The sequence below is a fragment of the Mus caroli genome, unplaced genomic scaffold (genome assembly GCF_978045245.1).
Source record: "Mus caroli unplaced genomic scaffold, Mus_caroli_1 scaffold_2, whole genome shotgun sequence".
Lineage (NCBI taxonomy): Eukaryota > Metazoa > Chordata > Mammalia > Rodentia > Muridae > Mus > Mus caroli.
Window position 1 is genome coordinate 59,943,523 of NW_028227257.1, and position 12,961 is coordinate 59,956,483.

Consider the following 12,961-nt stretch of genomic DNA (forward strand, 5'->3'; position numbering starts at 1 on the left):
TAGCCTCAAATTTGCAACAAATCCTCCTGCCTCAGGCTCTCAAATGGGGAGAATATAATTCTGTGTCACCACAGTGACTTCTTTCATCTTCTCACTAGAACCTTTGATGGATGGAGCCTGGCATCCAAGGCTAGGATTAATGTCATGCACCAAACCCAGCCAAGTCAGAGTTCGACTTAGCAACTATTTCTAGAATTTTTTCAGCTCTTTTAGTGACAGCTTTTAAACCATCAATCTTTTTGTTTTGTTTTTTTGTTTTTCAAGACAGGATTTCTCTGTGTAATCCTGGCTGTCCTGGAACTTGTTCTGTAGACCAGGCTGGCCTTGCACTCAGAGACCCACCTACTTCTGCCTCTCAAATGCTGGAATTAAAGATGTGCTCCTCCACCACCTGGCAACCATCAACCTTTTATTGTAATGTGAAAGATTGGCTCAGACTGGCTATATATAGCTGAGCTACCCCAGAGCTCTGGATCCTCCCGCCTCTCCCACCAGATACTGGGACTACACACCCATACCACCAGGACTGGCTCAAAACAGTTAATCTTATAATCAGTAGAGTTGCTTCAAGGAGGCAGATTTCTCTGACTCATTTTGTAGATAACACATTTTTTTGGTTCCTTAAATAGTATTTATTTACTTAGTCAGGTTTTTGCAAAATGGTACCAAGTTTTGGGAAAGGTCAGTTATGTTTATAAATGGAGCTGAGCTTTGTCAGGACTTGTGTGTGTTCTTCTTGGGTTTGCTTTGGTTTTCATTCTTGAGTAAGGATCCTGCTTATATAATTAAACTGCCAGATTATTTTTACATCTTATTTTACTAGGAAGGGTGTATTACTTATATAGATCATTATGAAATTTAAAAAAATATTCTCATTTGAAAGTGACATCCATCTTGCAAGATTATAAAAAAATAAGTAAAAAAGTATTAGGGAATCGTAATGATGGGCAGAAGACAAGAATATTAGGAATGCACTGTAAGAAGTAGTATACCAAGAGTGTTTGAATTTAAAGAAGGTGAAATAGCTCTCGATGGATGAATAGCTCTCAGGGATGGCTTTGTGAAGCAGTGCCAGTCAGTGTAGTCTTTAAAGGCTGTGAATGTGGAACTGAGGAGGTCAGTCTCTATGATTGAAGTACTTAAAAGTGAGTGATGAAACTTTTACTAGTTTCATAAAATAAACACTAATTGGGTTTTATTTGATTACTGAATCTATCAAATTAATTGAGATCTGTGTTTTGCCAGTGACTGTTGAAGTAAAGGGTCCCTATGAATACCTTACTCTTGAAGACTACCCACTGATGATTGTAAGTCAACATGTCTTTTTAACCTTGTCAGTAAATTAATATGAAATTGTCTGTTTTGTAGCAGTATCAAGGATTTTCCCAGTGCCATTCAGAAAATGCTACTTGAGGTTTTGGTGTTAACTTTTTAAATTAGATTTTCTTATTTGACATTAGGGGTGTAAGTGTTTTGCCTGTTCCGATTGTGTACTATATGAGAACCTCGTGCCAGCAGAGATTAGACAAAGTCATTGGGGATATCCCCTTGAACTACAGTTAAGGCTATTGTGAGCCCCTATGTGCATGCTGGGAACTCAGTCCAGGTCCTCTGCAAGAGCAGCAGTTGTTCCTAACCACTGAGACACCTCTCCAGCCCCTAACTTCTTACTAGATAGTGACCTTGAGAGAGTGTGTGTAGTCCTGTGGGACCCCTTTATCTGTAGGATGAAAATGTCATGACTTGTGGCCTGGAGAATCTCAGTAGCCCCCTCACAGCTTACATTTGGGCTCTAGAACAGTGTATACCCAGCTGTGGGCCCATTCACAGTGAGCATGCAGACTGCATAAGCCTGTGCTGAGGACCTTGTCTGTTTGCAGACTTGTGTTCATGATTCCGCTCTCTTCCTTGCCTTTAGTAGTTTTCCTCTTCAGTTGTGTTTCTTGAGTCATGACTCTGCACCCCAGCTTGTCAGGTCTCTGCTATCTTCACTGCTGTCTTCACTTTATCACTGAATTCTGAGCTAAAAAGGCCCAGTCAGTGCAAGGAGCAGGCACTTTTGAGGACAGTCATTTCTGTAGTCTGCCTCTAGACTACATCATTCTAGATCTAGACTAGATCATTCTTTCTTATTTATTAGTGTTACATGCTAGAGAGACAGTTATTTTTCGAAGAGAAGGTAGAGACTGTGTGAGGTTTTTATAGTTATTGTATGCTGATTTTAAATCTGAATATTTTGTTCTTGGCTCTAATTCTGCTTTTTATTTCATTCCCAATTGGATAACAGTTTTTCATGGTGATGTGTATTGTGTACGTACTGTTTGGTGTTCTCTGGCTGGCATGGTCTGCTTGCTACTGGAGAGATCTCCTGAGAATTCAATTTTGGATTGGTGCTGTCATCTTTCTTGGAATGTTTGAGAAAGCTGTGTTTTATGCAGAATTTCAGAATATCCGATACAAAGGAGAATCTGGTATGTTTTAAAAGGTGCCATTTTAAAATTTTTGTTTATTTTGTGTACATGTGTGGGTCCCTGTGCATGGCATGCCTGTGGAGGTCAGAGACCAACATGTGGGAATCAGGTCTCTTTTCACCATGTGTGTCCTGGGGATTGAACTCAGGTTGTCAGGTTTGACATTAGGGACCTTTATCTACTGAACCATCTTACCAGACCCAAATTTCCCCCCCTCCTTTAAGTTTTATATTTTTAAATGATCTATATGTGGGTGGGTGGATGGTATGTTACATGCATTACATGCACATAAGTGCAGGTTCCTATGGAGCCAGAGGGATCAGATCCCCAGGGAACCAGAGTGGCAGTTTTGGGTCACCCAGGTGTAGGTGTTGGACAACAAACTCAAGTCCTTTGCAAGAGCACTACAAACTCGTAACTGCTGAATCATGCATCTCTCCAGCCCCAAATTCGCCCTTTTTTGATGCTGGATGCGATGCATACCAGCTTCTCTCAAGTCAGTAGTGGTTACATAGGTCTGCCTTTCAGTTACTTTTACAATGACCAAAGCAGAGTCATTGCCATTGTGACGTTTCCTTTTAATCTTGGATTTCAGGAGTACAAAATTTTTGTATGATGCAAAAATAATTGTATTGAAACACAGAAAAGTGGCCCTTTAGGGAACGATTATCATATTTCTTAAAACTCAGTTGTGGTTGAAAGAAAACATGGCCAATTTAATTGTAAGATGCCACTGATTTCAAGACACGTAGATATTTGCACCAGGGTGTTCAAGGGTGCATCTAAGACCTGGTAAAATACAGTAATACAAGAAAATGGGGAGGTTCTTAGGGTTTAGTAAGGTTGATTGGTAATTATAAAAATATTTGGTATGGTAGTTTATTAAAATAGTTTTAATTTCCTCTCTGACTGTTACTAATCATTGTTGCAAGATATGCTAATAAGGTGTTCCCTGGGTCTTTGAAGAGACTTGAAAACAGATGTAAAGTTGAAAACTATGCACATACACTAGGATATATGTGTGTGCTTTTCTGTGTATAGCCATAGTTCAGTTTGGAAGGAAAAAAAAAAGGCAGAGAAATTTCCCTTGATACTACAAACTTTCTGTACAGGGTAAGAGAGTCGGCTAAGGTTTTAGGGAAGTTGGATGAGTTGATGAATTTAGCACACCTAGACTGTTGTGCATATACCTGAGGTCGTTAGTGACATTAGCCATATGCTTATAGAAATTGTACAAGAGATGTTCTCTCTGTAGTAGGTCTGGTACTGTGTTCATTCTGAAAAGTAGTAGAGACCTACATTCTAGTACTTGGATTATGCATTTGGTTGAAACTGGAGTATAGTGCTGTCTCTCTTTCTTTCATAGTCCAGGATGCCTTGGTCCTTGCAGAGCTGCTCTCAGCAGTAAAGCGCTCACTGGCTAGAACCCTGGTCATCATAGTCAGTCTGGGATACGGCATAGTCAAGTGAGTATCTGCTTCTGAATGAAACGCTGATTCGGCTGAAACATGCTGACTAGACAGTGCTGGTTCTGAGAAGGTTGATGAAAGAAGTAGTGATCTAGGAAAACATGTCTGAAGTTTTGTAGCAGTTTAAGTGTTAGAAATGCTACTTTTTATCTTCCTAAAAACTCACAGTGCATCTGCAGAAAGATTGCAGTGGAGCAAATAATGTAGAAAACCAAACTTTTACAGTGAATTCAGTCGGTGACCATGTGAAGTTTTTGCAAATTAAATTTATAAAAATATTTATTTTATGTTTATGGGTGGTGTGTGTGTGTGTGTGTCTGTCTGTCTTTGTGTGAGGATACCTGGAACTGGAGTTTCATATGATTGTGAGCCACCATGAAAATGCTGGGAATCAGACTCAGGGTTCTGCAGGATTACAAGTGCTCTAAACTATTGAACATCTCTCCATCCCACAAACAAGATTTTTCTGTGGAAAGAATACTCTTACTATAATTGTTTAAAATTTAAAAATTTTTTTTAGTTAAAAAAAAAAAAACCAAAAAACCTTTGACCCTGTCTGAAAAAAAAACAAAAAGCAAACAACGAAAATTACTGCAATGTGCAGTGCTCCTTGTGGTGTACTTATCACCGCCATATACCTGGCCCTCACTGTTGTAGCCCCTGCTATACAAGTGGAAAATTTGGGGTTTACAGTTGTGGAGGAAGAGAACACAAACAAAATTGAAATAAATGAGTTAAATATCTAATACACAGTGAAAGGTACTGTAGTTCACAGGAAAGGGCGTGAGGAATGCCAGGCAGGAGTTGGATCTTGGAGGCCCAGGAGAGCTGCACTTAGTGGCACCCAAGCCAAGTTCTGAGTAAAGCAGGGGGGCTGTCAGTCCACCTAGAGAAAGATTCTGAGGTGTGATTGGATCCCGTGCGTGCTTGGAAGGTGGAACAGTGGAGTTTCATGATAGTCACCTGTGGGATGTGAAAGAGAAGAGAAACTGGAGATGAGGCCAACTTCTGGTCTGCTCCCAGGGCAGGAAAGAATCGCCATTTCCTTAAGTCAAGGAAGATCAAGGAATTGGCTTGGCACAATGGCAAGGTTAGGAGGTTGGCTAGTGGAGTGAGGCCAGGGCCAAGGTAGAAGTTTGATAGTCATCGAGATGTAAGTATTACTTAAGTCATGACACTGTACATGGTTACTAAGGAAGTGAGTCTGGAGAGAGGGTCAGAGACTGGGGGTTTGGGTATATTCTGTTATTCAACTGTCAATGCCATGGAGAAGAGTAGCAGAGGAAACTGAGTAATGGTTGAAGGCAAGAGGCAAACTGAAGACAGTGTTCCAAGGAAGCGTTCTTAGTGGAATCAGATGATCAGAGAGGTGGGGTAAGAGGACTGAGAATCAACTATTGGTTTAATTAATGAAGAGTGTTAATGACCATAGCAAGGACAATTTGGGGGAAGTAGTAGTGACAGAAGCTATCTCTTGAGTTAGAGACTAGGAGAGGGATAGTTCAAAGACACTTTAGAATAAGAGTTTAATGGCTAAAGTTTTGTTTAAATATTTAAATGCCTTCTATGTGTGATAAAGATTTCTTGAATGTTGAACTTACAAGAGCATGTATGGAGGGCAATCTGTTTTGGTTTTCTCCTTCATCCATGTGGATTCTGGGGATTAAACTCAAATTAGCAGCCTTGGCCACGAGTTCATTTATCTGCTGAGCCATCTTGCTAGTTGCATGGTTTTTTTTTTTTGTTTGTTTGTTTTTAACGTCTTTGTCTTATAAAAAACAAATACAAATAGTTACATTGTTTATATTTTTTACTAGCTAGTGTGAAAGGATGGAAAATGAGTGATATGTGCATGGAGTGGAACTAGCCATAGACTGGTTGTTGTTAAGACTGGATGACGGGCTTTTTTATATTGTTGAATGTTTCAAATTTCTCATATCTGTGTGTATATGTGTATGTATGTGTGTGTGTCAGTGAGTGTGTGTGTATATATATGTGTGTATTGTGTGTATATGTGTATGTGTGTGTGTCAGTGAGTGTGTGTGTATGTGTGTATTGTGTGTGTATATGTGTATGTGTGTGTCAGTGAGTGTGTGTGTGTATGTGTGTATTGTGTGTGTGTCAGTGAGTGTGTGTGTGTATGTGTAAGTGTGAATGTTTGTGAGGGTGTGTGTAACAAGGGACCAGATCTTGTTCTAGTATTTCTTGTCATCATTTATAACCAGTCAGGAGTAGTTTTTTTTTTTCCTTTCAGGAGCATGTTATTCCCGATCGGTGCTCTGTCCTATTTGCCTCCGGAGCTGTTACTTCGTATGTTACTGGTCTTGCTGCTTCTGTAATCAGTCGGCTGTCTCTTTGCTTCCTTTTTAGGCCTCGCCTTGGAGTCACTCTTCACAAGGTTGTGGTGGCAGGGGCACTTTATCTTTTATTCTCTGGCATGGAAGGAGTCCTCAGAGTTACGGGGGTCAGTATTGTTTAGAATGAATTACTTACTTATTTTTTTCTTGTCTGAGTTTTTGTGGTCGATTAGTGTCCTATTTCTAACTTGAGTCAGTGAGTGGGTGATAGTGGGCTGCTCTTGTTGCCCATGGGCTCTGACTTCCAATAGACAGATTGAGGTTGGGCATCCTTTTCTTGAGTGAAGTGTGAAGGGAGCAGAAGTGTTTCACATTTCAGAGTTTTTTGATTGTAGAATGTTTGCATAGCTCCTTTTGGTTGAGCATCCTTTAATCTAAAAATTCAACATCCTAAAATTTAAAATCTATAAACTTTCTGCATTGTTGTGGGCTTGGGGTTTTGAATTAGGGATGCTCATCTTGTATAATGCAGATTTTCTGATCTCATACATTAGAGCTTGATAAATTTAGTATATGAGGTGTGATTATCTTCTTTCCACCTACCTTCAGATTGGTAATTATTTTTTTCCCCAATTTACTAACTCATCTAATCAAAAACAACAGTGTTCTCTGTTTACCCAGAACTTAAGATTTGAAAACTTAAATGCAATTAAGTTTTACACAGTCCATTGCCAGGGAAGAAGTAGGCTTCCTGGGCCATTTCAGTTATTTTATTTGGTTTAAAAAAAATCAGTTTTTTTATAACCCATTAGATTCAAGTGCTAGGCTCTGTACACTTGGCTTTGCCCTTAGTAAAACTGAGTGCATTTAGTTTTGCGACAGTTCCCTTTCCATACAGTCCTTCATAATTGTAACTTGTTTTTCAAACCACACTGTCCCGTGCCCTGGCCTCTGAGTACAGTCTCTTTAGACATTGAGCAGTTCTAACCCTCTGTCAATTTCACTTTCTCTCCTTTACCATTACTATAGTATTTTTCTTACTCATTGGCTCTGATAGTAAGCCTGGCCCTCTCTGCAATTGATGCCTGTATTATTTTATGGATATCCTTTAATAATTCTCTGGTGATTGGGTTGTTAGAATTATATACAAAACATCTTAGATACAAATTTATAGAAACTAAGAATGCTGTTTTGTGGAAAGATCATTACTTATATTTTAAACTATTATTAGTAACATTTTGCTATGTTATTCTGAGAATCAATAATTCTTAGTATGTTAATGATGCAATAATTATTTAAAATGTGAGAGATACCTTTTTAAGATTTTAGTCTAATAAACACAAGGGTTTTTTATGGTGTCCTCACATGGAAACTCTGTGGTAGAATTCTCAGCAGTTTTGGTGAGTTGAGAATAATTGACAATTTGTATGAATCGTTTATAGCTGCATGCTCTCTGCAGGTGTAGAAGAAGGGAGAAGTGTTTGCTAGGAGCTAGCCCTTGTGCTTTGCTTGGGTTCACGTGTAGACCGATTCCTGCTTACTGTATAAATGCAGAACCATGTGCTGGTCTCTCCTCCTGTTCTGTTCATCTTTTTTCATCCTCTTTTTCTTTGTCTGCAGGCCCAGACTGATCTTGCTTCCTTGGCCTTTATACCCTTGGCTTTCCTAGACACTGCCCTGTGCTGGTGGATATCCTTCTCATTGGCTTGTTTGGTGGCCATTTTCTCCCCTTGGAGATGGGCTTCCATTAATCTTTCTGTTGATTTCTCCTTGGTCTGGGAAATGGTTTATTTTATATGAGAATGGCCTGAGGGCTCAGGTAAGCAGTTCCGTTTGTTTTTGTATTGTCGTTCTTAAAATCACAGAATTTGGTTGCTAAGCACAAGATAAAAATGCCCTCTCTTTTTAAAATGGACCTTGATTTTGGGTTTGTTCTTTGTGTTAGAATCATTGGCTGCTCAGATCTTGCTCTTTCTTCTAGTCTCTAGCAATTAGGAAATTCTTTGACACCCGTGAAAAGAATTTGATTCCTAAGATGTGCTTAGGAACTGTTTAAGGGGGTTGGTCCTCCCTGTCTCATAACTAGGAAGGCAGGTTTCAGCCCCTGAAGGGTGAGTTTGTTCTTTTACCTGCCTCTCACTCTTCAGAACAAATGTTGATTCAGTCACAAAGTGACAGCAGATAAACAGGTTTCTATTCCTGTTCCTTAAACATTTGTGTTGTAGGGAGTTGACCTCTTGGGTTCAGGTTTTTGGAATTTATCTTATACAGTATTTTAAATTTGGTTTGTCTTTATATGTATGAGCATATATGTGCAATCGTGCAACATTTTCGTTCTGATAGGTTGTAATGGTTGTAAAAAGCATAATAGGAGTGGGGTGATGGTGGTTGCACATTTCTAATCCCAGCACTGGGGAGGCAAAGGCAGGCAGATCTCTGAGTTCAAGGCCAGCCTAGTCTACAGAATGAGCTCCAGGACAGCCAGGGCTACACGGAGAAATCCTGTCTCAAAGGGAAAAAAAAAAAGGATAATAAGAATAAAATTATAATTTTGCAAATTTTAGTAGATTGCCATAGAGCAAAAAAGACTGAAACCTCAGGTGTCTGGGTCCAGATCAGTATCTGCTAAGTACCGTGATCCCTGAGTTCTGGGAGCCGGAGAATAAGGTGGGCTTAGAATCTGGGAGAGCTCTGACAGGCACAGTGAGCTCCAGCTCCCTTCATTTTTCTTACTTTTTTTTTTTTCTTCAAGATTTTAGTCTAGCCGGGCAGTGGTGGCGCATGCCTTTAATCCCAGCACTTGGAAGGCAGAGGCAAGTGGATTTCTGAGTTTGAGGCCAGCCTGGTCTACAGAGTGAGTTTCAGGACAGTCAGGGCACACAGAGAAACCCTGCCTTGAAAAAAACAAACAAACAAAAAAAGATTTAAATTTTAATTGCGAGTATATGTATGCATTTTGCACATGAGTACATTGCCTGCAGAGGCCAGAAAAGGGATGCTAGATCCCCTTGATCTGGAGTTGCCAGCTGTTGTGAGCTGCCTGATGTGAGAGCTGGGAATCCTAGCCCTGGTTGTCTGCTAGAGCACTATGTAATCCTAACTGCTGAGCCAGCTCTCCAGGCCCTTTGTAATTTATTTTTAAAATTTTATTTGTTGAGGTGGGGAATGCATGCTATAGTGCACATATGAAGGCCAGAGGATGTCTTCCTAGGAAGTTCTGTCTTCACCTCACCTTATATGACTTCTGGGGATGGAACTCAGCTTTTCAGGCTGGATTGCTGGGTGGCAAGCATCTCTACGGCTGAGCTTTCTCAGCCCCAGTGCCTTCATTTTTCTGATTGCACCTCTGATACTTAGGCATGAGAGCAGCGTCATCTGTGGTACTCATCTTTTGTCTTCTTCCCGTAGGAGCTCCTACTTGGGACTAAAGTTCTTAAAATGAAGCCTCTCCTGGGATCCTCAGACAGTTGTTGGGTCCTCTTACGTAGCTCACAGTAGTGTGGGCAGCTGGTGGTGCTACTTGAGGACTGAGTATAGGACTCTGGAAAGCTGTGGGCACAAGTGTGATCATGATTAGCTACCGTGGATTAGCTGGGTCCGAGGAGGACAGGAATACCCACTTAAACCAATGGTGTTGACCTGCCCTGTGCATGTTACTCACTTTATCATCTCCATGGTGGCTTTCATCGTTTACAGTTTCTCTAGCAAGCCTATATTTTTCCTTGTTTCCATGTATTTTTCCTCTTATTTCTTCATTCTCATCCTCATTCTGTAATTTTTTCTGTCTTACTGAAATAATTATTTTCTTATTAAGCATGGTGAGGTTGTAGTATTTGTGAGAATAAGTGAAAATAAGAGCTTGTAAGTCTCTAGGTCTGTAACTTTACAAGTATGCTCCTAGATCCTAAACCAGAGGATTAATGTACTTACCATTTTGAATGTTCAATTCCTTGACTTGCAAACACATATTCATTAGCTTAACTCAAACCATGAAGCTATTAAAACTTCGGAGGAACATTGTAAAGCTCTCTTTGTACCGACATTTCACCAATACGCTTATCTTGGCAGTGGCAGGTAAGTTTGGAATGTTTTAAATGTCACATCATGATCCTGTGGTTTCTTTTAGAACAGAAATTATTTTTATTTGTTATTTGTATGGTATTTTGTCTGCGCGTGTCTGTGCACCACATCTGTACCTGATGCAGAGCCAGGAGAGGGTATGGAATCCCCGGTAATTGAAGTTATGGACAGTTGAGAACCTCCATGTGGGTGCTAGCAACTGAACCTGGGTTCTCTGAAAAAGCAGTCAATGCTCTTAACTGCTAAGCCACAACAGAAATTCTTAGCCTGAGCAGTCCATTGGTTGTTAGAGAAAGTCTTGTTTTCCATTCAAGGAAAGCAGTCATAGTTCTGGTACTTTAAAATATTTATGATCTTTTTTAAAAAAAAGATTAAGAGTGGGAGAGATGGCTCTGCCAAATGCTTTCTGTGTAAGTGTAAGGACAGATTTGGTCCTCATATGCAGAAGGCAGGTGTGGGGTTAGGGAGGTGGCTTAGTAGATAAAGTACTGCCATACAAACATGAAGACCTTAGCTCAGATCCCCGGACCCATGTAAAGAGCCAGGCATGGTGGCAATCCTAATGCTAGGAAAGTGGAAACAGGAGAGTTTCCGGAGCCCGTTGCTCAGTTAGTCTTCTCTAATTGGTTATCTATGAGGCTATCCAATTTCAGTGAGAGATACTTCCTCAAACAGTAAGTTAGAGGAGGAAAAAATTATTTTGATAATGTTGATAAAAGCCATGTATTCTATTAGCTATTGTTCTAATTCCTAGGGTTTCTGAAGTAGCCAGATGATAAAGACATAATGATTGCAAAACTGTATTTACAGACAATGTTAGCAATAGTATGTATTATGGGCCTTGCTGATGGTAGGTGTTTAATAAATTTATATTGAAAATAACTAAGTGATTGTAGTGTTTTGTGGTCGGGAATATGGAATTGTTTTATCCAAGATCAGTGAATATAATTGGGGTATAAACTGCCATTCATGTTCTGACCAGGTTTTTCATTTCCTGCTAGCGTCTATTGTGTTCATCATCTGGACGACCATGAAGTTCAGAATAGTGACTTGCCAATCGGTAAGTTATAAATACATCCAATAGTGAATATGATCATGTTGATGATATTATAGTCCATGATTCTTAGAAGGTGTAAGAGTTTAGGGCTTGGATTCTACTCCTACATAGTCTGTGCTAGGACTGTTTGTTTGTGTGTTTGTTTATTTATTGGTCCTAGGGATTGAACCCAGGCCCTTTTGTATTCTAGGCAGGAGCTTTGCCACTAAGCCATACCCCCAACCTCTATTGATATGTTTTATATGATCATGCTTATCATAGAAGAGAATTTGTGGATGGTACCAACAGCCTGTCATATTGCAAGCTTGCCTTAATTCATACTCTCAGGCAGTGCTGAGCACCATGTGAGAATGATGCAAATCGGAGTAAAGCTGTGATCAGACAGACACTGCGGGCTGTAGGATTTCTGTGGACATAGGCAGTGCCCTCTTTTGGTTACACTGATAAACGACAAAAGACAATTATAAAATTGGCAGTAGGACCAGGCATGATGGCATACACTTTTAATCCTAGCAGGGGGATTAGAAATTTAGCTTAAACTGGGTGTCATGGTGCATACCTTTATTTTCAGCACTTAGGATTCAGAGACAGGCAGAAATCTGAGTTAGAGGCCAGCCTGGTTCCTCATACATATTATAATTTAAAAATTAGCATCCAAATGTTGCTTTCCCTGAGGATTCTGGGAGCTGTGCACCTTGACAGGAACTCTGCAGTGTGCTGGCACCTTTGCTCTAGCCACAGTAAGTATGACAAAGAAAGAAACTACTTTTTCCCCAAGTTGATAGTCCTGGTACTTGCCTGGTGTCTAGCACAGTAGCCTTTGGTAAACACAGCTTCAGTGTATAAATAAGGGATTTTTGTTCTCTACCGAGGGGTTGTGAACAGTGATAGTCTACATACAGTGGTGTACATTTCCCTCTTCTGCAGGACTGGCGGGAGCTGTGGGTAGATGATGCCATTTGGAGATTGCTGTTTTCCATGATCCTCTTTGTCATCATGATTCTCTGGCGGCCATCAGCAAATAACCAGAGGTACTTGGACTCTCTTTATTTATCCTGCTGCCAGAATGAGCACTGTCAGAGAGGGGTGGCCTATGAGGGAAGCTGTGAGGACTGTGTTGCATAGTGGAGATGGGTAGACACACTTCTTCACGTCTTCTTTTACCTTGCTTTGTAGTTCTTGAAAGGAGCAGTAGGCACAAGACATCCCAAGACTAAGTTCTCAGAACAAAGGAGATTTATTTGCTCCAGAGGGACACAGGGCAGGGGATAAGAGACAAAGACAGGAGATAGAGGTGGGGGGGTGGGGGTTGGGGGCAGAGAAGGATAAGGGAACAAAGGAGAAGGAACAAGGATATTTTTCCTGGATGACTGCACCTGTATAGAGAAGAGACAGGTGTGGCTCCTAGGAAAATAGTAGTATATAAAGGTCAAAGAGGAAACCCCATGTTAGGATGTTTTTGTTTTTGTTATTTGTTTTGATTGGACAGATTAATTAGGGTAGTCACAAGGGGGCTTTTGATTGCTGGACTTCAGTACTTTGATAGCCAGACCTTGGTAGTTAGCTTCAGGAGGAGGAAGTAGCTAA

General features: G+C 40.3%; 1 protein-coding gene across 4 annotated transcripts in view; it reads left to right on the forward strand.

The window, feature by feature from the left end:
- Positions 1 to 12,961, forward strand: part of Tmem87a (transmembrane protein 87A) — a 48,043-nt gene that overhangs the window by 23,001 nt on the left and 12,081 nt on the right. For 2 of the 4 annotated variants that reach the window (XM_021182509.3, XM_085834542.1), the window contains exons 8-15: positions 1,246 to 1,307; positions 2,288 to 2,471; positions 3,838 to 3,937; positions 6,311 to 6,404; positions 7,267 to 7,338; positions 10,203 to 10,311; positions 11,319 to 11,377; positions 12,302 to 12,405. In XM_021182509.3, the coding sequence (XP_021038168.1) occupies positions 1,246 to 1,307; positions 2,288 to 2,471; positions 3,838 to 3,937; positions 6,311 to 6,404; positions 7,267 to 7,338; positions 10,203 to 10,311; positions 11,319 to 11,377; positions 12,302 to 12,405 (784 nt within the window). Of the gene's footprint in view, positions 1 to 1,245; positions 1,308 to 2,287; positions 2,472 to 3,837; positions 3,938 to 6,310; positions 6,405 to 7,266; positions 7,339 to 7,857; positions 7,927 to 10,202; positions 10,312 to 11,318; positions 11,378 to 12,301; positions 12,406 to 12,961 lie in introns of all 4 variants that reach the window. The other 2 variants (XM_021182494.3, XM_085834543.1) reach the window with 1 other exon arrangement.